Source organism: Gasterosteus aculeatus, chromosome 1 (genome assembly GCF_964276395.1).
Source record: "Gasterosteus aculeatus chromosome 1, fGasAcu3.hap1.1, whole genome shotgun sequence".
NCBI lineage: Eukaryota > Metazoa > Chordata > Actinopteri > Perciformes > Gasterosteidae > Gasterosteus > Gasterosteus aculeatus.
In genome coordinates this window covers 27,083,800-27,107,007 of record NC_135688.1, presented here as the reverse complement: position 1 = coordinate 27,107,007, position 23,208 = coordinate 27,083,800, and the positions used below count along the sequence as shown (strand labels likewise).

General features: G+C 42.5%; 4 protein-coding genes and 1 long non-coding RNA gene across 7 annotated transcripts; 4 read left to right on the top strand and 1 right to left on the bottom strand.

Annotated features, from left to right (window-relative positions):
• Nucleotides 1-340: 340 nt before the first annotated feature.
• Nucleotides 341-2,969, top strand: LOC120824437 (OX-2 membrane glycoprotein). Of its 3 annotated transcripts, none has more exons than XR_013467282.1 (6): nucleotides 341-497; nucleotides 741-830; nucleotides 993-1,244; nucleotides 1,327-1,760; nucleotides 2,030-2,123; nucleotides 2,208-2,969. XR_013467282.1 is itself a non-coding variant. In XM_040185312.2 (6 exons), the coding sequence occupies exons 1-6, from the start codon at nucleotides 461-463 to the stop codon at nucleotides 2,254-2,256; spliced, it is 849 nt and encodes a 282-aa protein (XP_040041246.2). In that variant the 5' UTR covers nucleotides 341-460; the 3' UTR covers nucleotides 2,257-2,969. The 3 variants fall into 3 exon arrangements, 1 of the variants encoding a protein (XP_040041246.2); XR_013467281.1 differs by having other exon boundaries at nucleotides 1,327-1,838; XM_040185312.2 differs by having other exon boundaries at nucleotides 1,327-1,653.
• On the bottom strand, nucleotides 528-1,076 carry LOC120824556 (uncharacterized). The gene is made up of 2 exons (XR_005713002.2): nucleotides 939-1,076; nucleotides 528-858 (listed from the first exon to the last, which is right to left on the bottom strand). It is a non-coding gene; the product is annotated as an uncharacterized LOC120824556 (long non-coding RNA).
• A 150-nt stretch (nucleotides 2,970-3,119) lies between the features above and the next one.
• On the top strand, nucleotides 3,120-10,841 carry LOC120824418 (nectin-4-like). Its single transcript, XM_078100349.1, has 5 exons — nucleotides 3,120-3,361; nucleotides 7,753-8,091; nucleotides 8,167-8,454; nucleotides 8,644-8,755; nucleotides 8,898-10,841. Exons 1-5 carry the CDS (start codon nucleotides 3,307-3,309, stop codon nucleotides 9,043-9,045), a joined length of 942 nt encoding a protein of 313 aa, XP_077956475.1. The 5' UTR covers nucleotides 3,120-3,306; the 3' UTR covers nucleotides 9,046-10,841.
• A 125-nt stretch (nucleotides 10,842-10,966) lies between these two features.
• LOC120824329 (uncharacterized) lies at nucleotides 10,967-15,502 on the top strand. Its single transcript, XM_078100346.1, has 6 exons — nucleotides 10,967-11,708; nucleotides 12,994-13,332; nucleotides 13,408-13,695; nucleotides 13,871-13,970; nucleotides 14,109-14,153; nucleotides 14,289-15,502. Exons 1-6 carry the CDS (start codon nucleotides 11,654-11,656, stop codon nucleotides 14,401-14,403), a joined length of 942 nt encoding a protein of 313 aa, XP_077956472.1. The 5' UTR covers nucleotides 10,967-11,653; the 3' UTR covers nucleotides 14,404-15,502.
• A 2,918-nt stretch (nucleotides 15,503-18,420) lies between these two features.
• Nucleotides 18,421-20,387, top strand: LOC120824451 (uncharacterized). The gene is made up of 5 exons (XM_078100386.1): nucleotides 18,421-18,958; nucleotides 19,046-19,351; nucleotides 19,439-19,565; nucleotides 19,843-19,876; nucleotides 20,008-20,387. Exons 1-5 carry the CDS (start codon nucleotides 18,892-18,894, stop codon nucleotides 20,164-20,166), a joined length of 693 nt encoding a protein of 230 aa, XP_077956512.1. The 5' UTR covers nucleotides 18,421-18,891; the 3' UTR covers nucleotides 20,167-20,387.
• Nucleotides 20,388-23,208: the final 2,821 nt, after the last annotated feature.

Here is a 23,208-nt window from a genome sequence, read left to right as displayed (position 1 = left end):
TACAACAATCCAATTATTATGGGACACATCTCAGACCCGACTGCAATATGAATGAGTGCATGTCGTTTTATTTTCTCTTTTATACGTTTGGTCACACAGAAGTTCAGACCTGTCTTCTCATCGAGGGGGACTTTTTGAAATTAGTTTAGGTTTGCCTGACTGTAAAATGTCATGCAACACATGGTGTGATCACAATTACTGTCAGAATTTGACGTATGACCACTTCCTTATCAGGAAAATGACAATGAAAAAACACCAGACGACGAATTCTTAAAAACTTCTGCTACGGTTTTTTTTTGCATCTACGGAATTATGTCAAATACAGTAATCCCAGTAACCCCCCCCCCCCCCCCCCCTCTCTCTCTATGTGCTTTCAGTATCTGTTTCTGTGAATCTTTAAAGGGAACTCAAAACTAAACTGAAAGAGCTTTGGGCATAACAGCTGACAGCCGGCAAGAAGATGTTGATGCTGATCCTTACTGCTTTATTATTTACAGGTAAGTGACAATGATGAGAAAGAAAATATATTCAATGTGGTAGTTTGTCTTTATATTCAAGAAAAGCAATGCAGCCTTTTATGTACTTTTTTTGTTTGTTTTGGTTGTCTGTCTTTGCCATGTCAAATGCTCTCTGGGTATTTAGAAAAGCGTTATAACAAATTAAAGTGTTATTATCGTTAGTATTTTGTTTATTTATAGTCAACTCTGCATTTACTGACACCGAGCTGTTTCTATGGACAGACTCCAGGTCGCAGATCACTGGTTCTGGAAATAGAACAGCTGATTATGGCGGTGACGCGCACTATTCGTGCTCAGTCGCCGATCCCACAGGTGAGCATTTTCCCCACAAACAGAGACCCTGCATTGAAAATGAAAATGTTACTCAACTGAAAGCGAGTAATTGTGGCCAAACTGGGTATCACAACAACAAGGACTTACGCAACGTACAACTGCCTCAAACCTGAATTTGAATCGGAGGGTCACCGTTCACAGGCGTGCTGCAGGTCACGTGGCAGAGGGTGTTCAACGAGAAATTCGTCGAGAATTTGGCGACGTACAGCGAGCGGTTCGGGCAGCAGGTGAATGACCCTCACGCGGGGAAAGTGCACCTGACGGAGGCGTCTCTGCGATCGACCTCCATCACTCTGAGGGACGTCACGTGGGGCGACGAGAGCTGCTACGTCTGCTCGTTCAACGTGTACCCGGACGGGTCCCAAAGGAAGCAGACATGCCTCACGGTGCAAGGTAACACGCGGACCATACCCGCACGTGCACGGGCCCTATTCGGTAACGCGATCGTAACGACGCCTTGTAACTCCCCGTGCAGGTATATCCCAGGTGAGAGCGGAGGTGCAGCCTTCCCGCGGTGATCGCGAGGACGAGGCGGAGCAGCTCGTGTTCAGCTGCTCCGCCACAGGAAAACCAGCCCCGACCATCGGCTGGGAGCTCTCACCCGGCGCCTCCCACGCAGAGCGACCGACCAATCGGACGGACGCAAACGGCGACCGCACGTTCACCAGCAGCAGCAACGTCACTGTGCGCGCGCCCGCAGGGTGGACGGGGCACGCGGACTGCGTGCTGAACAGCGGGGCGCCGGGACAAAGGCGGGAGAGGATTCGTTACTCCTCACCTGCCGGCAAGAAGGACGAGGAGGGTACGCACGCGGGGCGGCATTTTGTGCAGATCAATGGCCTTTGACCCCCATCAGTCACATAGGGATTAATGCAGCACTTTGTTTGCTGAACATCCAGGAAAGTCCAGGTGATCCTGTTAGATACTGATCGGGTGACGAAGTCGGGGAGTTTCAGTAAATGTAAATCTAGTGTGACAAAGAGCAAAGTGAGTCAGCGATCGTTTCAGTTTCACTTCTGTTTGATTACAAGTAGTCACAGCTCAATGAGTCGGGACTTTAACTCTCTGGAGGTCATGTGACTGATCGGGGGAAGTTCTTTCTAAGTAAAAACATTACTTACATTACTGTGTAAATGTCCCACTGTGGTCTCAAGGGATTTTTTGTTGTGTGTCTCCAGGGAAAATAATGTCTCCTTCAACGATTGCAGTTGTAATCATTGTTGTGTTGATCATTTCATTGATCATTGTTGCTGCTGCAGTGAAACGAAAGAGGTGAGATATTTTTACAACGACAATCGTGAATGTGCGTGTAATATTATTCCGTATATAATAAACCTGTTTTCTTCTTCCTGGCAGGTTATTAACAATCAGAAGACATGGAAATGATTGTTTTATTGCATCTTAACCTTAGAGGTTGAACAGTGAGTTAAGCTATTTTAGATTTATTGTCCACAGTTCAAATCTACCGTTATCTTTTGATTGCAACACACAGCACTTTAAGTATTTATGAAACTAGAAGCAATGCACTTGTTCAGGCTTTGTGGAATTGAATGTTTAATTGTGAAAAAAGAAAAAATATGTTGTCAATTAATGTCACTTGTATTCACTGTGACTGCAACATAGTAAATAGTAGAAGTTTGCCTCTAACATATAATGTGTCGCACTTTAGTTTTTGATGATTGTGTGAAAATGTTGCACATTGACTTTAAGGTTGTTATTGTGAAAAGTAGTATTGATTTTAATCATCAATGTCAAAACATTCAATGAGTTTTTAAATGTTTGTTGTATTTTACTCAATGTTTTAATTTATTCGCTATATATAAATATATACTTATTGTTTGGTTAATGAAGCTATTATGTTTGAATGGATCTCACTTGTGTTCACTCCATGTGTGCTGTTGCCCTGGTTACACTCCATGTGTGCTGTTGCCCTGGTTACACTCCATGTCTGCTGTTGCCCTGGTTACATCCATAAAAAGAGGCTCCTCACATTAAGTAAACAAGCAGCAGAGCAACAGAGTCATATAAATGACACTGAGGTGTGGTTGCTTAATTATCTGGATATTTTCGTCATGGGACACAGAACCACGGAAATTAATAAAGTGTAAACTTTTTAAAGTGTTGGTGAACTATTTATTGCTATCCTTCATTGAATTCATTCACACGTACATTACTTGGTTCTCCAGCAGTGTGTCTCTAAAGCGTTCAAGTGTCCCCGATCATCTCGATGTAAATCATTCCATACAAATTTCAGTTCTACGGCATGACATTACAGTACATTAAACATGTCATTTAGCTGACGCTTTAGCTGACGCTAACAATTTGCTATAGATAAGTGCCATTATAAGTACAATTTGTCTTTTAGTCAGAGTATGACTCCTGGATTACCTGTGTGCATGTGGACCTGTGCACCAATGAGAACCTTCCGGAGGTAGATAGGATCAGTGCAGCTAACATGTCGCAGCGTGCAGTCCTACGTCTGCTTTGTGTGTTTGGATTCTTTCACAAAGGTGAGTAACAGATGATCGTAGATGTGTTTCCTCACCTTTAGATCATTGTTGTTCCATGTGATCTTAAAGCGCAGCTACTCGTGTATGTTTATTGTACTCGCGTTTATGACGGGTGTTATTTATATTGCAACAGAAACAAATGCATTTAATGGCTTTTGAATTGAATTTTTTAATGTTGTATTTCTTAACCCTTTAATGTCCTCACCATGACAAAAGTAATGGAAAATAATTTCTTTGCATTCCTTATTATCTTTAGGGCAACGATAACAATAATCAAAAAACATTCCACAGACCTCACACTTATTAATATACAGGCCTGTAACAAGTTAGAATAGCAAGAAACACGAAATACAAGAGATACGTTCAGTCGAAATAAGACTGAGTGGCCGAGAGTCAAACTACCACTGTAAGAGCAAAATAGTCTGTAGATGAGTGAAAAGAAGCCGCAGTGTTCCACCGGGTTTGTTTTGCATACAGGTGCTGGAGTTGAGTCCAGGTGATGGTTGATGGAAATTATGTCCACGCACACACAGAAAAAGGACAGGGCACAATGGAGGCACAGTTCGTGGCAGAGCCGTGACGTCATCCACACTGTACTCTTAAGTGAAAGAGATCAGGAGACAAAAAGCACATCACGCAGGGGGCAGAGTTTCTAAAATTGGTCTTGACTTTCGTTGCACTGCTGGTTATCATTGAAACGAACAAACCAGCTGGAATCTCGTCTTCTGCATGATATCAACTAGTAGCTCAAAGATGATCTTTAGGGAGACACATTATAGAGACGTGGACATCTAGTGGAATACTTTACAATAACAAATAGGCCAAGTGGTAGAGAGCTCCATCAGGGTAAGTCAAGGGGTGCTGACCTGTGTGTGTGTGTGTGTGTGTGTGTGTGTGTGTGTGTGTGCCTGTGTGGGTGCATGTTTCTGTCTGTGTGTGTGTATGTTTTTGTGTGCGCGCCCGAGCAAATGATATAAAGTATGCTTTGTAAATCTGTGAACAGATGTCAGCTGTTAAGCGTTTCTAGGCTGTTCTATTCTATGTATTTGCGGGGGAATAAAACACAGGGGAACATCAGTTCTGCGCAGTGGGACTCTTATAAAACGTTATTGACAATGAATATTCCAGCAGTTACAGTTCTAAATATAACAATTTAGAACACGTTTGCTTATGTATGTTAACACATCTCAATTCAAACTTTATTACATTTACGATTAAAATAAATATATAAATAATGTAGCTTGTTATAGAAAAACAAGTTACCCTCCATGATCATTGTGCATCTATCTATGTACATATAGATAGATACATATGCTTATGCAGAGCATACATATGCAGATTTCAGATGAGAATCGGTTGGAAAAACTGCAATAATGTTTTATCTTTGTCAGAGAGACTGCTCTTTCACATAGAGGCACGTGGTGTTCTGGGTCATCTGATAATCGAGATGCGTCGATGGTGGGAAAGATGATCCTCTACATTCAAGGTTGACTACCAGCATCCCACCCTGTTTTAGCATGTTTATCTTCCAACTATATATTCCTGCTCCAAAGATGACGACCTTTGAGTTGGCTCGGCACATGACATGTGTGTCAACTCTGTTTGCTGTTTGCAAACATTACATATCCTGGATCCTGCCTGCTGCCTTTAGCAAACAAACTCTACATCCAGAGGCAGGCTGTCTTATTTTGGTTGACTTTAAACCTGAAGACTGTACATCCCCCTAACCAGCCCCAAAAGAGACTTTAGATCACATTTACACCAACATGGTGGACACTTACAAAGCTGCCCTCCTCCCCCACCTAGGACAGTCTGACCATGTCCCCTAATACACCCCTCTATCCTCTCATCACATGTGTGAAACCCACTGTGAGGACAGTTACAGTAAGGCCAGAGGGAGCTGATTCTGCACTACTGCTCCGGTTTGAACACACAGACTGGAGCGTTTTGGCCACCGAGGCCACACTGACATCAACGCCTTTGCCTCGTCTGTTCTGGACAATATCAACACCAATGTCGACAGTCAAAAGGATCACCACATTCCCCAATAAGAAGCCGTGGATGAATAGAGAGGTTCACCTAGTGCCGAAGGCACGTGACACTGTTTTCAGATTAGGTGATGCTCAGGCCTACAGCTCATCCAGGGCTGACCTGAAAAAGGGCATCAAAATGGCCAAGCACAGCCACAAGCTTAGGATCGAGGAGTACTTCAAGAGCAGCTCCGGACCCAACAAATTTGGCAAAAAAACTACCTTCATCGTGCCGGTTTGGAAACACTCCAAGGCAGCAAGCCTCAATGACTTCCGCCCTGTTGCACTCACCCATTATGAAGTGCTTCCTGTTTGCCACCCACACTGGACCACCAACAGTTTACCTCCCGCGAGTACGGAGGATGCCATCTCCACGGCACTTCACTCCTCCCTTTCTCACCTGGACAATAACAACACATGTGTGAGAATGCTGTTCATAGAATTCAGTTCAGCATTCAACACCATCATCCCCTCCAAACTGATCATCAGACTCAGGAATCCGGACATCAACACCTCCCTCAGTAACTGGATACTGGACTTTCTAACCAACAGACTCCAATCTGTCAGGTTAGAGAACCACACCTCCTGAACCCTCATACTCAACACCGGGGTCCCACAGGGCTGCGTGATGAGCCTCTACTCCCTCTTCACCCTACGACTGCAGACCTGTACATAGTCCCTGAGCAAGACATCTAACCCCAACAACAACCTGGCACTCAACACCAAGAAGACCCAGGAGCAAATTTTTAACTTCAGGAAAACCAAAGGTGGTGCACACTCCCACATCTCCATCAACAGGATGGAGGTTGAGCCTATTGCAAGCTTTAAGTTGGGTGTCCACATCTCCGAGGACCTTTCTTGAACCCTCAACACCTTAACCCTGGTCAAGAAGGCTCACCAGCGCCTCTTCTTCCTGAGGAGGCTGAGGAAGGCTCATCTGTCCCCTCAGATCCTGGTGAACTTCTACCGCTTCGCCATCGAGAGCATCCTCACCAACTGTATCACAGTGTGGTACGACAGTTGCTCTGCTGCGGACGGAAAATCGCAGGGCGAAAACCGCCAGCGCATCAATGCTCACAAAAGATGTGTGCGGAGGGCGAGCAGCATCGTGAAGGACAACTCTCACCCCAGCCATAGACATTTTGCCCTCCTCTCCTCTGGGAGGCGCTACAGGGCCCTCCGTTCGCGGACCAGCAGGTTCAGGAGCAGCTTCTGCCCTGCCGCTGTCACCCTGCTGAATTCTGCACCACGATGACAGCCCCCGCCCCCCCTACACCTCCCCAATGACACAGCTACTGAACATTTTGCACACAATTTGGCCATATTTGCACAATTATGCCACATTTGCCATTCACATGTATACCCTTACTGCTTAATATTATATACTGCTCCATGTACATATTCTTTTCATTTCTAGATACCACGGAGAAATACAATGCACTTTATCTGCTTTCTTGCACTTCTGGTTAGATGCTAAACTGCTAACGTGAGGTTATGTAGTTTCTTTAAGAAAAGAACAAGGTATAAAATGTGTTTTGTAAATCTGTGAACCGATGTTCAGCGTTTCTACCGTGAATACTCAGTTCTCTCCCTAATGTATTTGCAGAGTTCATCGCAGTGGAACCCTAATAAAAAAAAAAAAAACTTTATTGACAATGAAAATTCCAGGAGTTACCATTGGCTGTTAATCATTGTCAGTCACACAATATCTATATAGACTTAATCTAGCTTGTGCACAAGCTAGATTAAGCTACATTTCCTCATGTACGTTGACACATCTGAATTTCAGCTTGATTAAATTCAAGATTTAAAATAGGAAAAACAATGATGTAATCAAATATGAAACCAAAGTGTTAGGTGTGATGAGGACTGGATCCAAAAGCAAACCCGAGGCAGACAGTTTTGAGGTCAAATAGAAAGGATTTATTCAGGGGGGTCTCGTGTCCAGGTGATCCCGTGCAGGGGCTCGTGAGGAGAGGCTCGAGGGTGGGCTGCCGGTAGGTTCGGTGGAAGGCAGGGTGCCGAGCGCAGGCTGATAAACGTGCTGGCATGCGTGTCGTGTTGCGTCGCGTCGACAGGTGACAATAATCCGACACGGAGGCCCAGGAGACAGCAGGTTGTAACTGGTGCCAGATTGTCCATTAGCCACAGGTGGGAGTGGTGAGAGAGCGCTCCTCTCGGCCGTCCCGCCCTGCCTGAAAACCCAGGTGCACCAGCCAGCCTAGGATAGAAATACATAAATTAGTGAAGGTCAAGAAATAATAATCACCACACCAAAGACAGATTCCGGATGAGAATCTTATTTCATGTCTGGTCCTGTGAAGTGAGCTCTGGTGTTGATGCACATGTTGTTTCCTGCAGGTCAAACCTCTCTGGTCCAATCCCAGCAGCTCGTGTTAGCAGCTCTAGGAGACAACACCTACTTGACCTGTTGGTTGATGGAGTCTAAAGATGTCGTGCAAGTCACGTGGCAGAAAATCATTCCTGGTGGGACGACGGATCTCGCTTCTTACAACAAACACTTTGGTCAGAAAGTGAATACTGGGTTTCAGGGAAGAGTGGAGTTTAAATCTGCTGGACTGCAGAACAGCTCCATAGTGATCAGAAACGTGACTCACCAGGATGAAGGATGCTACCGCTGTTTGTTTAACACCTACCCCGATGGTGCTTTCACTGGGAGATCATGCCTCCAGCTCTATGGTAAGAACACTGAAATAATCCTCTACCTCCTCTGTAATATTCCCATGATAACATCTAATGGTCTTTCCTCTGCAGAGCTGCATGGACCCTTTCTACACGTCACAGAGTCACACTCTGCTGAAGACGTAGTCGTGTCCTGCTCAGCCACAGGTCCACCTGTTCCCACGGTAACGCTGACTGTCCCCCACCACAACTCCACCAGCGTCACCAACACCAACGGAACTGTCACCGTCACCACTACAGCCGTGCTGTCTCGTCTCCATGACAACAGCCACCGGGTTGGATGTGCAGCGCGAGTTCTCTCCGGTCGTCAGATCGATGTGTATGAGATGATTCCTGAGGTCACACTGTCGCCTCCTGATGGTGAGAAACACTCCTAAAGACACTGATTCATAGGTTGATCAATACTTCTTGACTTTACTTGTTGAATCTGGATCTGATAACAGTGATGTCCGTAAGTTAACGTTCATGTGGTCTCACGTACATATTAACATTTCATCTGTAGTTGCTTTATGAATGTTGAGTCTTTCTAATTTCCCTCTTTTCTCACAGATGTTCCTTTGATCACTGGTGTGGTCGTCGGAGTGATCTGTGTTGTTGTTGTTGTTGTTGTCGTTGTTGTTGCTGTCTTTGTTTTTTGTCTTAAACGGAAACACCAGAACAGGTAACTTTTATCTTTATCTTTTGATTAATCATCATTTTGTTAGTGCCAGTTTGTCACAGTTAATATGCACATGGTTGATCCAAACCTTTAAGAATAAATCTACAATTAAATACTTGTTCATTTTGTTTCTTGAATCCAATAGTGGGCCACAAAGGCCCAGAACACCTTTGATGGATCCAGAAGTACGACAACGGACCTCTTCTGTAAAACCTAAAAGACGTGACAACGAAGAACCGTCTGTGCAATTTAAAAGAAACCTGATGTCTGTACAACAAAACCCAGAAGACTGAGGGGCTGAAAAAGAAAACGCTGATGGAAACTCTCAATATCCTCCTTAATGTTTTGAGACGGCATAGAGAAGTTGTCTTCAATTGTATCAGTTGATGATCAATTCATAATTCAAGAATTCCAGCAGATCGAAATGTTTCAGGTTCATGGTTTTACTTTCTTACTTATTGTTTGTAATCAACTTTTAGGTAATTACTGGGGGTAAGTTAACCCTGAGATCAGGGAAACTTTGAGTTATCCGTTCCAGATAGAGAGGTAACTGAAACTCTGAGTCAATCACCATGGTAACAGACTCTGTGACCATGACCTGCTCGCTGGCAGGTTTGCTATAAGAAACCCAGAGTTTCTACCCGTCTCCTCCCACATTAAGAAAGCTGGTAGACATGGATTGCCCGTTCCTACAAAATCCAATTGACATCGAAGCCGTCGTGATTCGAAATGCTTTACGTCGCGAGAGAGTCTTCCGACCCAGATTAGACGTTTTATCATTTCCAGAGGAATTTCTGTTAGAACGCTACTGCTTTACTGGTAACTAGGAAACATATGGACGACATTTCATTCCTACAGTTCCACATACAGATTTAACATGGTATTGACCGAAAATCTCATTGTTTCAAGCTGTGCTGTGGGTTGGTGATGCCCAACCATCAGGGGCGGTTCTGCATTGAATGGCGCCCAGGACGAGACCACTTTTTAGCGCCCCCCCCCCCCAAAAAAAGTTCACAAAATTCTGCAGTTATATTTTATTTTTTTATTTTAAAATAAGTGAGAGAATTACATTAGTAAAATGTAATGGCAACATCTCCCATCACTCTCATTTCTACGGAAAACAAAGCCAGGTGGAACCTTACTTGGTCCTCTGCGAACCAGCTCAGTCCAAATACTGTCAGTGAGATGTGAGGGCCAGTTAGCAGGGTCGGTTGAGAGAGGCTCATCCTCAACAGTGGGGCTCAGTGGGGGTTCAGCTCCATGCATTTCTATCAGACAGCATATTGGCACTTTTAGTCAAAAACATTACTCAAAGCACGTAGCAGTGGAACATAACACATAGGCCTACTCAGAAATGATATCAGACATATTCACATTACATTAAATTGCAGTTGTCCTGTTGTGTTGTCTAGGCATACCCCCTTCACACACACACACACACACACACACAAACTCACCTGAAGGCTCATGCTGGGGAAAAGTACAGGCAAAGAGGTATTCATCTTCAATATCAGATATTTGTGTAGCTGAGGAGATTGATGGTAGCTCACCCTGAAGGACCATTCAAGAAGAGGCCTGTGTAGCTGATGAGGTAGATGGCTGGTCCTCATCCTGAGGCTCTGAGACAATTCCAGCAGAGTCATGTGTAGCAGGGGAGGTAGGTGGCTCCTCCTGACCAGTAGCAGAGGATGCTCCAAAATATTTTAAAAGTGACCCTGAAATTGTAGTTGATCTGCAATTGAAATTTAAATCAATAGACCGTAGGATTATTTTTATACAGCTAAAACAGCCTGGGGCCAAATTGACCCCAAAATATAGTAGGGTTAAATAAACATGCCCTTACACTAAATGTCTTTCATTACATGCTACATAAATCTAACTTTTAGGGAGGAAACATTAGCTCCTCGGTTACAGCCTTGAATTCTATGCATGGCACACTTTTCGTTCTGACTGTTAAACAATACTTTGTCACAAAATACAGTTGTAGCAAATAGCAAATCTCCGTCTTTGAAACTACCTACAGATTTGAGAATTCCGTTGGTTAATGACAGGACCTAACATTAAACCAAATGATGGAAATAAATAATAACTGAACTTGTAACAGTTTTGTTGCAAAGCACATATTATGGTGAAATTACAAACCTCGTGTTTGTTGAGTTAAAACCGAATTATTGTTGTATAAGCATGCAGGCTAACAGACGAAAGAGTTAACCCACCAATTAATTTATGACACATGTATAATCATACAGAGAGACAACATATTTGCATACCTCCATCTTTTGCTCGTTTCTCCTCCTCTTCTTTTCTTTTCTTTCTGTAGTGGGAACCTAATGATTTTAACCTTTTTCTGTCCATCTCTGTTTTTATTTGCCTCTGACTCGACAAGCAACAGATTTCCCATCCCCACAACACTGTCAGTCACGACCAGAAGTCAAGACTAAACCAATTAACCTTGGTGACAGGTGACACATAATCGTTTTGTATTAGCAATTTTTATTGGCCATTTCACACAATTCATAAAAAACTAAAATGTGCAGGAACTATAGGCTTGCATTTATCATTATTGAAATGTGCGTTATTTGTAAGAAAGTCGGGGTGTGACTGACTTTAGCCCACTAATTACTTTAGCGTATTTAACAGTGAATCGCTCGACCCCCGCCCCCCCCCATGCTGCCAGCTGAGGGTGGCAAAAACCTTGAGTAGTGCAGCCTTATTGATATCATGACACACATTATTTGAAGTTTTTCCAACACGGAAGCACAGTGCTCCCTACAACCATCTGGATGTAAATCATTACACAAAGTGTTCCGTTATGGAGCTTTATGACTCACCTGTGCGCATGCGTGCCTGTTCACCAATAAGAACTTTCTGGCGCCAGATTTGAATCAGAATGCGGTCAACATGTCGCACCGTGCGGTCCTACATCTGCTCTGTGCGTTTGGACTCTTTCACAAAGGTGAGTAAGAGATGATACAAGTAGATCTGTTTCCTCGCCTTTAGATCATTAGATCGTTATTATTATTCTATTTGATTTTAAAGTGCAGCTGTGTTATTCGCGTATCTTTACTATAGTTACGTTTTTGGTGACTAATTTGCATCGATTGCCGAATAATGTCTTATGAATTCCAAATTTCAATATTCTTATATTTCCTAATGGGTGCGTAGTCACCTGTGTGTGCGCGCGCGTTTGGTTCAGTGTGTGCACGTTTCTGTCTGTGCGCGTTACAGAGAGAAGTGTAAATGCGCGACTCTGCAGGGAAATAAATGAATGAGAATGAGCTGAATAACATTTAGTTACCCAGCGAGCGATTATTCGTTGAAAAGACGTCTATGGGCGACGTGGGAAATGGGTTCAGAAGTGAAAGCGTTCTCACAGCATTCGTAGACGTTGAAGAGACGTCTGTGTTTAAAACACACATTTCGACGTGTTTTTTAATACGGAAATGTTTCCTCCTCCACTTTGTGCACAAGTCCTTGACCTCCGTGGAAACGGTCACGAGGTGAAGAAAAGATGGTTAGAATAATTCATGAGGAATTAGGAAAAAAGAGGAGGGAATCCGACTCCACTTTCACTTACTACGTAGTTGATGGTGACGTCACTTAGATGCGTTTCCCGTCGCAGCGGCGAAAATACAATTTCTTCGAAGATGGACTACAAAAATACATCTATGATGCCTTCGTGCGTGTGTTACAGTGCTGAGTCATGCAAACGTCATAAAACAACCAGGTCCAAAGTATTACTTTATTAATAAGGTTGCAACATAAATGAGTTATGCTAACGGTTGCTCACGTGATCGACTCGGTCATCATCGTTATTTTCCGTGAACGGCCGAATGTTACGTCACTATTCAAATATTACCGCCGCAAGGAGAGAGACGAGCGCACATAATTAGGAGAGAATCTAGTCAATTTTCAAAATAAAACATTTTTCAGAAAAATAAATATATTCTTTCTGTGGTGAGGCCCGGTACCAAATCTGGTAAAATCTGTTTCTTATTTTTCTGAACACACACACACACACACACAAACATTATTGGATTCATGTATTCTATTGCAGAATTTTTTGGGACTCCGTGATCCCTCATAAAAATGTTAATAGCTCTGCATGTGGCGTAAACTTCGCTGTCTACTTTCTTTTTTGAGTTCCATGCAGACAGATTCCAGATGAGAATCCTGTTTCAAACATGTCTGGTCGTGTAAAGTAAGCTCTGGTGTTGATGCACATGTTGTTTTTCCTGCAGGTCAAACCTCTCTGATCCAATGCCAGCACCTCGTGTTAGATGCTCTAGGAGACAACACCTACTTGACCTGTTGGTTGATGCAGTCTAAAGATGTCGTGCAAGTCACGTGGCAGAAAATTATTCCTGGTGGGACGACGGATCTCGCTTCTTACAACAAACACTTTGGTCAGAAAGTGAATACTGGGTTTCAGGGAAGAGTGGAGTTTAAATCTGCTGGACTGCAGAACAGCTCCATAGTGATCAGAAACGTGACTCACCAGGATGAAGGATGCTACCGCTGTTTGTTTAACACCTACCCCGATGGTGCTTTCACTGGGAGATCATGCCTCCAGCTCTATGGTAAGAACACTGAAATAATCCTCTACCTCCTCTGTAATATTCCCATGATAACATCTAATGGTCTTTCCTCTGCAGAGCTGCATGGACCCTTTCTACACGTCACAGAGTCACACTCTGCTGAAGACGTAGTCGTGTCCTGCTCAGCCACAGGTCCACCTGTTCCCACGGTAACGCTGACTGTCCCCCACCACAACTCCACCAGCGTCACCAACACCAACGGAACTGTCACCGTCACCACTACAGCCGTGCTGTCTCGTCTCCATGACAACAGCCACCGGGTTGGATGTGCAGCGCGAGTTCTCTCCGGTCGTCAGATCGATGTGTATGAGATGATTCCTGAGGTCAGACTGTCGCCTCCTGATGGTGAGAAACACTCCTAAAGACACTGATTCACAGGTTGATCAATACTTCTTGAGTTCATCGCTTCTGTTTTTATTTCCCAGGTTTCTTGTTGAATTTGGATCTGATAACAATAATGTCAGTGAGTTAACCTTCATGTGGCCTGTTGAGTCTTTCTAATTTCCCTCTTTTCTCACAGATGTTCCTTTGATCACTGGTTTGGTCGTCGGTCTGCTCGGTGCTATCGTTGTTGTTGCTGCTGTCTTTGCGTTTTGTCTTAAACGGAAACACCAGAACAGGTAACTTTTATCTTTTGATTAATCATAATTTTGTTCTAATACCAGTGTGTCACAGTTAATATGCACACGGTTGATCCAAACCTTAATGAATAAATCCACAATTAAATACTTGTTCATTTTGTTTCTTGAATCCATCAGTGGGCCACAAAGGGACCTCGAGGAGAACAAGAGAGACACAAATGAGTGAGTCTATTAAAGTCATTCTTCTCTTTTGTAGAAACAATTTACTTTTCTTGCTTTTCAGGCTGAACTGCTGTTTCTGCACTGTGTGTTTATCCACATCTCTGTTGTTCACTGACTGAATGTTTTCATCTAAAGGCCCAGAACACCTTTAATGAATCCAGAACTACGACAACGGCTCACTTCTCCAAAATCTGAAAGAATCAACCTACCAAAAAATCCTGAGCGTTTGAAGAAAAAACTGTCTTTCTAAACAACAAAACTTGAGAGGCTTGACTGAGAGGCTTGTAATATAATACGTTGATGGAAACTCGATATCTATCTATCTATAGATATATATTTGCGTCTAACATACTAATGTTTGTTATATTCTGGTAAAAAGAGCAGAACAACAAACAGGGAAACGTCCCGTGGACCTCAAGCGATATCTAGTGTCCTGTGTGGGAAGAAGTAGTAAAGCACAAATTCTCAATGAAATATCTAGATTTCAATGTTTTACTTTGCAGAGCAAAAAGAAATAGTGTATGAAAGAATTATGTTGCACTTCAATGTTTTATAATGAAAATGATGTTTTCGTGCTCAATGGACGCTTATACACATTGACTTTAAGATTGTTATCGTGACACACTTATGTTGATGAAGTCAATATTACTGTTCATGAGTTTTTAAAATGGTTTTATATTTTACTGTTTTCAGTGTGGTATTGTCCATCACAGGGGTCTTCAACGTTTTTCAGGCCAACGATGGCGAGATGGAGCAGGGACCCCCTGTTCTACAGAGTTTTGTCCGCCATCTTTTATTTTTGAGCTTTGCGCTTTTACGCGAGCATGAACGCGATCTGATTGGCTGGTGCCTCTGCTGTCGTATCAGCACGAAAGGTGCTGTGAGTGAACCGGTGCCCAGCTTGAGAGCTGCTGTGGGAAGCTGGATGTGTGTTTTGCGGACTGAAAGATAATGTCTTCTCCATTCATTTATCCGTTCGCTACAATATGTTGGATTTATGTTAATGTGTGACAATAAATACAATTCTGATTCTGAAGACATTTAAATTTGTGGAAAAAAAATTGTCTTATCAACCAAAAATTGACCAAAGACCTCTGGTCTAGCAGATTACATATACATATTTCTTTGTTTGGTTAATGATGCCATTATCTTTGAAGGGATCTCACTTGTGTTCACCCCATGTGTGCTGTTGCCCTGGTTACAACCATAAAAAGAGGCTTCTCACATTATGTAAATAATTATCAGAACAACAGTTATAAATTACAGTGAGGTGTTGTTTCTTAATTATATTCGTCTTGGGACAGAGAACCACGTAAAACAATTAAATTGCTGAAATGTAAACTCTTTAATGTGTTGGTGAACTATTTATTGCTATCATTTATTTAATTCATTCACGTTACTTGTTTCTCCAGCAGAGTGTGTTTCTGAATCACGTTACACTTCCACCTACAATCATCTGGATATAGATCATTCTTATTATATATATAAATATATATATATACACGCTTATACACATTATATATACACGCTTATACACATTATATATATACGCTTATACACATGTGTATATATATATATATATACACATTATTTAAAATTCAGTTCTCCGGCATGACTCACCTTGAATTACCTGTGCACAAATGAGAACTTGTAGATAAGAATTAGTATGCAGCCAACATGTGGCACCGTGCAATCTTACATCTGCTTTGTGCGTTTGAATTCCTTCACAAAGGTGAGTAAGAGATGATAGTAGATGTGTTTCCTCACGTTTAGATCATTATTCTATGTGATTTTAAAAGCGCAGCTGTGTTCTTGTTTTATTGTACTTACGTTTATAACAGGTATTATTTATAGTATATTGCAAAATAAATAAATGCATGTTATGGCTTTTGAATTTTTAAGTGTTATATACACTCACTTAAAGGATTGTTAGGAACACCATACCAATACTGTGTTTGACCCCCTTTCGCCTTCAGAACTGCCTTAATTCTACGTGGCATTGATTCAACAAGGTGCTGAAAGCATTCTTTAGAAATGTCGGCCCATATTGATAGGATAGCATCTGGCAGTTGATGGAGATTTGTGGGATGCACATCCAGGGCACGAAGCTCCCGTTCCACCACATCCCAAAGATGCTCTATTGGGTTGAGATCTGGTGACTGTGGGAGCCATTTTAGTACAGCGAACTCATTGTCATGTTCAAGAAACCAATTTGAAATGATTCCAGCTTCATCCTGCTGGAAGTAGCCATCAGAGGATGGGTACATGGTGGCCATAAAGGGATGGACATGGTCAGAAACAATGCTCAGACATTTAAACGATGCCCAATTGGCACTAAGGGGCCTAAAGTGTGCCAAGAAAACATCCCCCACACCATTACACCACCACCAGCCTGCACAGTGGTAACAAGGCACGATGGATCCATGTTCTCATTCTGTTCACGCCAAATTCTGACTACCATCAGAAATCGAGACTCATCAGAACAGGCAACATTTTTCCGGTCTTCAACTGTCCAATTTTGGTGAGGTCTTGCAAATTGTAGCCTCTTTTTCCTATTTGTAGTGGAGATGAGTGGTACCCACTGGGGCAGACATGGGCAAACTACGGCCCGCGGGCCACATACGGCCCGTTAGGCTTTTTAATCCGGCCCGCCGAACGTGTCCAAATTATAGTAAAAACCTTATTTTTTCCCCTTTCCCTGCAATGCCCACGTTTCCCCAATAGATGGCGCACTCAAAACACATTGACCGTTGTTGGAGTGGCGCGTATTTCTCTTTATTTCACTTTAATTTTCACTTCGTTTCACGTCACCATTAAGCCCTTCTGTGAAAATGAGCGGACCAAAGAGAAGGAAAGTGGACAGCGAATGCCGAGTGTTTAATAAGGAGTGGACAACAAAATACTTCTTCACTGAAGTCCGATCAACGGCTGTATGTCTGATATGCCAAGAAGCTGTTGCGGTTTTCAAAGAGTACAATATCAGCCGTCACTTTGCCACTAAGCATACAAACTATGCTAGCAAGCAGTCAACACAAGAACGGGCGGCTACTGCTCAGAGGTTGGCAGCTAATTTACAGAGTCAACAGAATGGTGAGTTTTCCTGCTGTGTTATGAAAAAATGCATATGGAAAGTTTGGAAGTGCGTCTTTTAATTAAGAGCAATGCGCATTTACGCACAGCAGCGGTACAGTAGCTTAATTAACACGCCGCACATCGCTCTTAATTTACATTTTCAGCTGCAGGTAGTATATTTAATACAGCCTATGTCTGTGTGCTTGGCAACGATACACGTGTACTGTTTGCGCGTGAAGGCGAGGGCGTCCGTGGCGAGTTTGTAGAGCGCGCGGTCAGGACAATCCATCCATGATTTTGCGGAGTTTAACACAAGTAGATATTATTGAGCTTGAGTATTTCGTTGTGTAATAATATGTTTTGAATGTTGAAAGTGATTCCATTTTTCAATAAATGTTGATTTCTTTAACTTTGCACCTTCGATTGAAACTTATTAAAAACAGACGCAATCTTGATAAATCACAGTGCGTATGTTATTTTAATCTATTGACATTTCCTCCTCCCAGTATCTGCGAAATAGTATGTAAATGCCATATCTTGCATATTCCTTGAGACAAATTTATTAACTGATAAGGGCTATTTTTCACATTTGAAAGACAGTTAATAAATTAGTATATCCGGCCCAAACACTCCCTCCAAATGCTCCTGGCCCGGCCCCTCTGTCAAATTTTAGAACCCATTGTGGCCCGAGAGTCAAAAAGTTTGCCCACCCCTGCGCTGGGGTCTTCTGCTGTTGTAGCCCATCCGCCTCAAGGTTGTGCGTGTTGTGGCTTCACAAATGCTTTGCTGCATACCTCAGTCAAAGTTGCTCTTCTATCAGCTTGAATCAGTCGGCCCGTTCTCCTCTGACCTCTAACATCAACAAGGCGTTTTCGCCCACAGGACTGCCGCATACTGGATTTTCTCCCCTTTTCACACCATTCTTTGTAAACCCTTGAAATGGTTGTGCGTGAAAATCCCAGTAACTGAGTAGATTGTGAAATACTCAGACCGGCCCACAACCATGCCACGGTCAAAATGGCTTAAATCACCTTTCTTTCCCATTCTGACATTAAGTTTGGAGTTCAGGAGATTGTCTTGACCAGAACCACACCCCTAAATGCATTGAAGCAACTGCCATGCGATTGGTTTATTAGATACTTGCATTAATGAGAAATTGAACAGGTGTTCCTAATAATGCTTTTGGTGCGTGTATGTTAACCCTTTAATGTCCCCACCATGACAACAGTGATGGAAAAATTACCAAATTATCTTTAGGGCAATAACAACAATAATCCCCAAAAAATCCACAGACCTCACAGTTAGTAAAATTGTGAGAGCAAAATAGTCTGTAGATGAGTGAAAAGAAGCTGGAGTTTTCAACAGGGTTTTTCTTTGCAGACAGCTGCTTCTAGAAAAACACAAGGAAACAGTCAGTTTGGCTCCTCTCTCCTCCTCTAATCTCTGATTTAACATGTGCATTGAGATCTGTGTGATCTAAATTCTGTGAAGCGCCGAAATGAAGGTTTGCTTTCACAGAAAAGAGGACACGTGTTGCACTTCCTTCCTACCACTCTGCACCAGCGGCCCACTGGCTGGAGAGACGTGTTCTGTGGTCTGCGGCCATAGTTTGCACTTCGTAAGCGTCGCTTACAGACTGCAGCTCTTCTGACGGCTCTCTACCATCATGGACCAGCCGACGCAGTTGTGTTGCGTTCTTCTGCTGCCGTTGTGCTTGTGTTTGGATGCTGAAGGTACGGAACTGACTTTTAATGCGAGTGATTCAGTTCTGCCGTCGGCCCGTATTACGTTTCCCAATTTTTGATTTTTTTGTTTTGCAGTGAGTGAAATGAGAACTATTGTGAGAGGACCGGCTGCGATTCCCATCTGCAGCAATACAACAGAGGTCATAACGCTCATAGTGTGTAAGATCAGAACTAACAGGACTGGAGCAGAGTGTCGTCTGCTGTATCGATACGGAGGAGACTTTGAGAACGAATGTGACTCCAGGTTCACTCTTAAGATGGAGAATCAGACCGCGTTTCTCCACCTGACTGGTCTCACACCAGTGGACAGTGGGAACTACACCTGTGAGTGTTCACGTGGGGGCGAGACACATTTCCTCCATCTGAATATCACCGTGGAAGGTAAACCCATTTCATACGTTTTACCTTTTTACAGAGTAAATAGCCGTCATGTATCTGACAAAGAGCTTTTTCTTTACGATGTTTCAGGGGAAGAAGAGAGAGAGAGCGGCGTGACGTCACACACGCGGCTTCTAAACGCGTTGATCGGTGCAACAACAGTCATTTGTATAACTGCAGTTATCTTTGGGTTGATCTACAGGGGAAAACGTCACAGGTGAGTTTAAAACTGTAATACACCTATTGGGAATTTAACTGTATAAACATACGTTGTGGTGAAAACAATTCTTTTAAATATAATTTGTTAAGTTAAAGTAAATGTTGAAAAGACTTCAAATGCACCACAGTCATAAATATACGGTAGTTTACTGTTATCACTGTAGCTGGACTCATCTTTGGGTTGATCTGCAAAAGAAAACTTCTTGGGTGAGACTAAAATAAATGTGTGTGTGTGTTTTGTGGTGCACTAACTCTGATGACTTCTAATTTAAAAGGTCGCGGTCATCTGTACGTGAGACTCACGACTCTGTGAGTAAAGTCGCCTTTTTAATCATCTGTACCTTTTTAAACTCCCTCATGTGACCTCCAACCGCTTATCGACAAGCTGACGTTTCCATGGTAACAAGTCAGTATCACAGTGAGAATATCTTCTCTTGTAGGTTGAAGACGACCCAGATGACCCGTATACGAGCCTCCAGCAACCAGCCGCTGACCTTTACCAGACTGTCTCCCACTCAAGAGGCTCTAAAGACCAGGAAGTAGACGGAGGAGACTCTGATCAAAGTTGCCAGGACACTTATGAAAATATGACTCCGTAAGCAGCACGAGGACTGTGACTTGTGTTTGTACTTAATCATGATTTCTTGCAATAAGATGTGATTTAAGTAGATGTTGAATGAGCTGAAGGTCCTTTTGAATCACATTTCATTCTCTCATACTATTTCATTTTGAACATTCACACATTCACACACCTTGTTATGAGTTGGGGCCTTTCTGATTATTACAATAAAAGTTCTAAAATAATCTACAAATGGAAGAATTTTGGTTCTTTTGACCATGATTATTATAAATGTTGTTATTATTAATCATGTTGATTGCAACTGCATAATGACAATTGAGGGGTGAATGTCCCTAAAACCTTTCAACCTTCCCGTCACATTAACTAATCTAAACACCACGAGCTTCTATTCATTCTGCTGATTCCATTCCGGGTGAAGTGAGACCTGCTGTCCAATAGGTGGCTTTGTGATGAATGTAGTGTTATTATTAGGGGTGTAACGATACATCCACTGAATTGATTAATCGATTTATATTCCTGCGATCCAACTGAATCGATCTGTGCTCCGCAAATTGGCATTCCGGACGACATATATCGATTATAAATCGATTGAAATGGTACAAATGGTAATAATTTGGAACAAACTGCACATTGGATTTTAGCACAAAAACGGTATGGATGTGTGTTTGTTTGTTTTATAGCACTTTAGACACGTTAAAAGTTACTCGATTGAGTCTGCCTGTCTGTGACGTCATCAGTACGCAGCGGCAGCCGCGCGAAACTCGGAACAACAACAAAACACAGCGTGGAGGAGACGACTGCGAGCGAGACATTTACAAACTAACTTATCGATCCCGCGGGTGGAAACATTTTGGCTTTTGCAAACACGGAGGAGTTCTAAATAAGTCGGTCGCTGTTTGTAGAATATGTAGAAGACAAGTAAAAAAAACACGGAAACACAACGAATCTTCCCGGCCATCTACTAAGGCGCCGTGGGATTAAACAACGCCGACAGTCAGGACCTCTAGCAGCGTCACCGCTGCAGCAGCAGCAGGTAACTCAGCTCTGCAGACACCTCAGGCCTCGCCAGCACCAAACTCAACATCACAGTAACAATTGTTTATCTGTAAAGACATGCGACCCTACAATGTGGTTGAAAATCCGGGATTCTGTGAATTGATCCAAACATTGTGTAATTATTGTGTAATGTTTACATTGAAAATGGCACTTGATTCAAATAAAAGGTTAATACATTTGCCACTAATTGTTGTTTGCTTGTTTATAATATCCATAATTAATTTAAACCTGATTTCCTTACAAGAAACAACAGGGATCTCAGAAACTTTGCCTCCACTGTCCAGTAAAGTTACTGAATCAATTTCAAGTCACTGAATCGAATCGTTCTAAATTAACCCAGATCGTCCATGAATCGAACCGGCAACCATGAATCGCGATTCAAATCGAATCGTTGTTAAAATTAATCGTTACACCCCTAGTTATTATGTTGTAATGCAGTCATCATAAGCAACAACAAATTATCTAAAAAAAATGAAATTTTTGAAGCTAAACACATTGGAATCAGTCTCATATTCTATTCAAAATAACTAACAATGTGCAGTTATCATGTTATCGACCATTTTCCTATTTAGATATTCCTGATCCCTTACTGTAACAAAATATAAAATATGACGCCTGCTTGGTGTGTCATGTGTATTCTGTCGATGCAAGAAAGATGATTATGATTGTTACAAGTAAGACTTTCATGAAGTGAAACCAGAAGTTTGAATTTACACAGGAAGTAGGTCACAAGCATTTGGTTTGAGCATGTGAGTTTGAGACGGTTGCAGAAATATGATTATAAAAGTTTGTGAGTGGTTTAGTTACAGCCCGCGATGGTAATCCAGAGAAGTGAAACATGTGATCAAAATAATAATAGACTCTTCCTGGTAAAATCTGGATAATGGGGCTGTATAAGTTGCACTTGGTGTAGTTCTGTGAACCAATCCTGCTTATTGTCTGGTTTATATATTTGAGGTTTTGTTCCCTGAAAGCGTTTGCATGTTTTAATGTCATATTATTTTTCTCTCGGTGTCGATCTGAAAACATCTGCATTATCACTTTGTAATGACAAAAATTACAAAAAAAAACAATTCAATGCAAAGCATTATGGGACAGATCCCAGGCCTGACTGCGATATAAATGAATGAATGTTGTTTTATTTTCTCTTTTATTCATTTGGTTACACAGAAGTTCAGACCTGTCTTCTCATCGAGGGGGACTTTTAGTTGAGGTTTTTGCGGAGCGTAAAATGTCATGCAACACATGTTGTGATCACAATAGCAGTTGTCAGAATTTGAAGTTGACCACTTCCTTCTCAGGAAAATGATGAGAAACAAAACACCAGACGACTAATTCTTCTAAGGGACTTCTGCTACGTGATTTTTCGACCCCTTGAGTTGAGTTTTTTTTTTTGCATCTATGGGATTATGTCAAATACAGTAAACGATTTAGTGGACTGTTAATATTAACAGCCTCTTCCAATGAAGCAGATAGGATTATTAGAAAAAATCCCCTGTCCCTCCTCTCTCTCTCTTTCTGTCAGTTTAATTTTATGTGAACATTTAAAGGGAGCTCAACACTAAACTGAGAGAGTTCTGTGCATAACAGCCGGAGAAGATGTTGATGCTGATACTTACTGCTTTATTATTTAAAGGTTAGTGATAATGATGTGTGTCGTCAGAGAGCTCGTTCCACCATTTCGGAGCCACGACAGCAAAGAGTCGTGATCTAGTCGAGTGTTTTGCTCTCAGTGAGGGAGGAACAAGCAGTTTATCAGATGCAGAGCGGAGAGTGCGGGTCGGGATGTCGGGTTTGACCACGTCCTGGATGTAAGCTGGACCCGATCCATTCACAGCATGGTACGTGAGCACCAATGTTTAGAACTGGATGCGGGCAGCCACCGGTAACCAGTGAAGAGAGCGGAGGAGTGGAGTAGTGTGGGAGAATTTCGGACCAGTCAAGCTGCTGCATTCTGGATGAGCTGCAGAGGTCGAATGGCGGTAGCGAGGAGACCTGCCAGGAG

Excerpts from the sequence above, each read along its gene's own strand:
- LOC120824329 (XM_078100346.1), top strand. The coding sequence starts at position 11,654 with ATGTCGCACCGTGCGGTCCTACATCTGCTCTGTGCGTTTGGACTCTTT. Across the intron at positions 11,709-12,993 it reads GTTTGGACTCTTTCACAAAG|GTCAAACCTCTCTGATCCAA; the intron begins GTGAGTAAGAGA and ends TTTTTCCTGCAG. Across the intron at positions 14,154-14,288 it reads AACAAGAGAGACACAAATGA|GCCCAGAACACCTTTAATGA; the intron begins GTGAGTCTATTA and ends TTTCATCTAAAG.
- LOC120824451 (XM_078100386.1), top strand. The coding sequence starts at position 18,892 with ATGGACCAGCCGACGCAGTTGTGTTGCGTTCTTCTGCTGCCGTTGTGC. Across the intron at positions 18,959-19,045 it reads CTTGTGTTTGGATGCTGAAG|TGAGTGAAATGAGAACTATT; the intron begins GTACGGAACTGA and ends TTTGTTTTGCAG. Across the intron at positions 19,352-19,438 it reads TCTGAATATCACCGTGGAAG|GGGAAGAAGAGAGAGAGAGC; the intron begins GTAAACCCATTT and ends ACGATGTTTCAG.
- LOC120824418 (XM_078100349.1), top strand. The coding sequence starts at position 3,307 with ATGTCGCAGCGTGCAGTCCTACGTCTGCTTTGTGTGTTTGGATTCTTT. Across the intron at positions 3,362-7,752 it reads GTTTGGATTCTTTCACAAAG|GTCAAACCTCTCTGGTCCAA; the intron begins GTGAGTAACAGA and ends TGTTTCCTGCAG. Across the intron at positions 8,455-8,643 it reads CACACTGTCGCCTCCTGATG|ATGTTCCTTTGATCACTGGT; the intron begins GTGAGAAACACT and ends CTTTTCTCACAG.
- LOC120824437 (XM_040185312.2), top strand. The coding sequence starts at position 461 with ATGTTGATGCTGATCCTTACTGCTTTATTATTTACAG. Across the intron at positions 831-992 it reads CTCAGTCGCCGATCCCACAG|GCGTGCTGCAGGTCACGTGG; the intron begins GTGAGCATTTTC and ends CACCGTTCACAG. Across the intron at positions 2,124-2,207 it reads GCTGCAGTGAAACGAAAGAG|GTTATTAACAATCAGAAGAC; the intron begins GTGAGATATTTT and ends TCTTCCTGGCAG.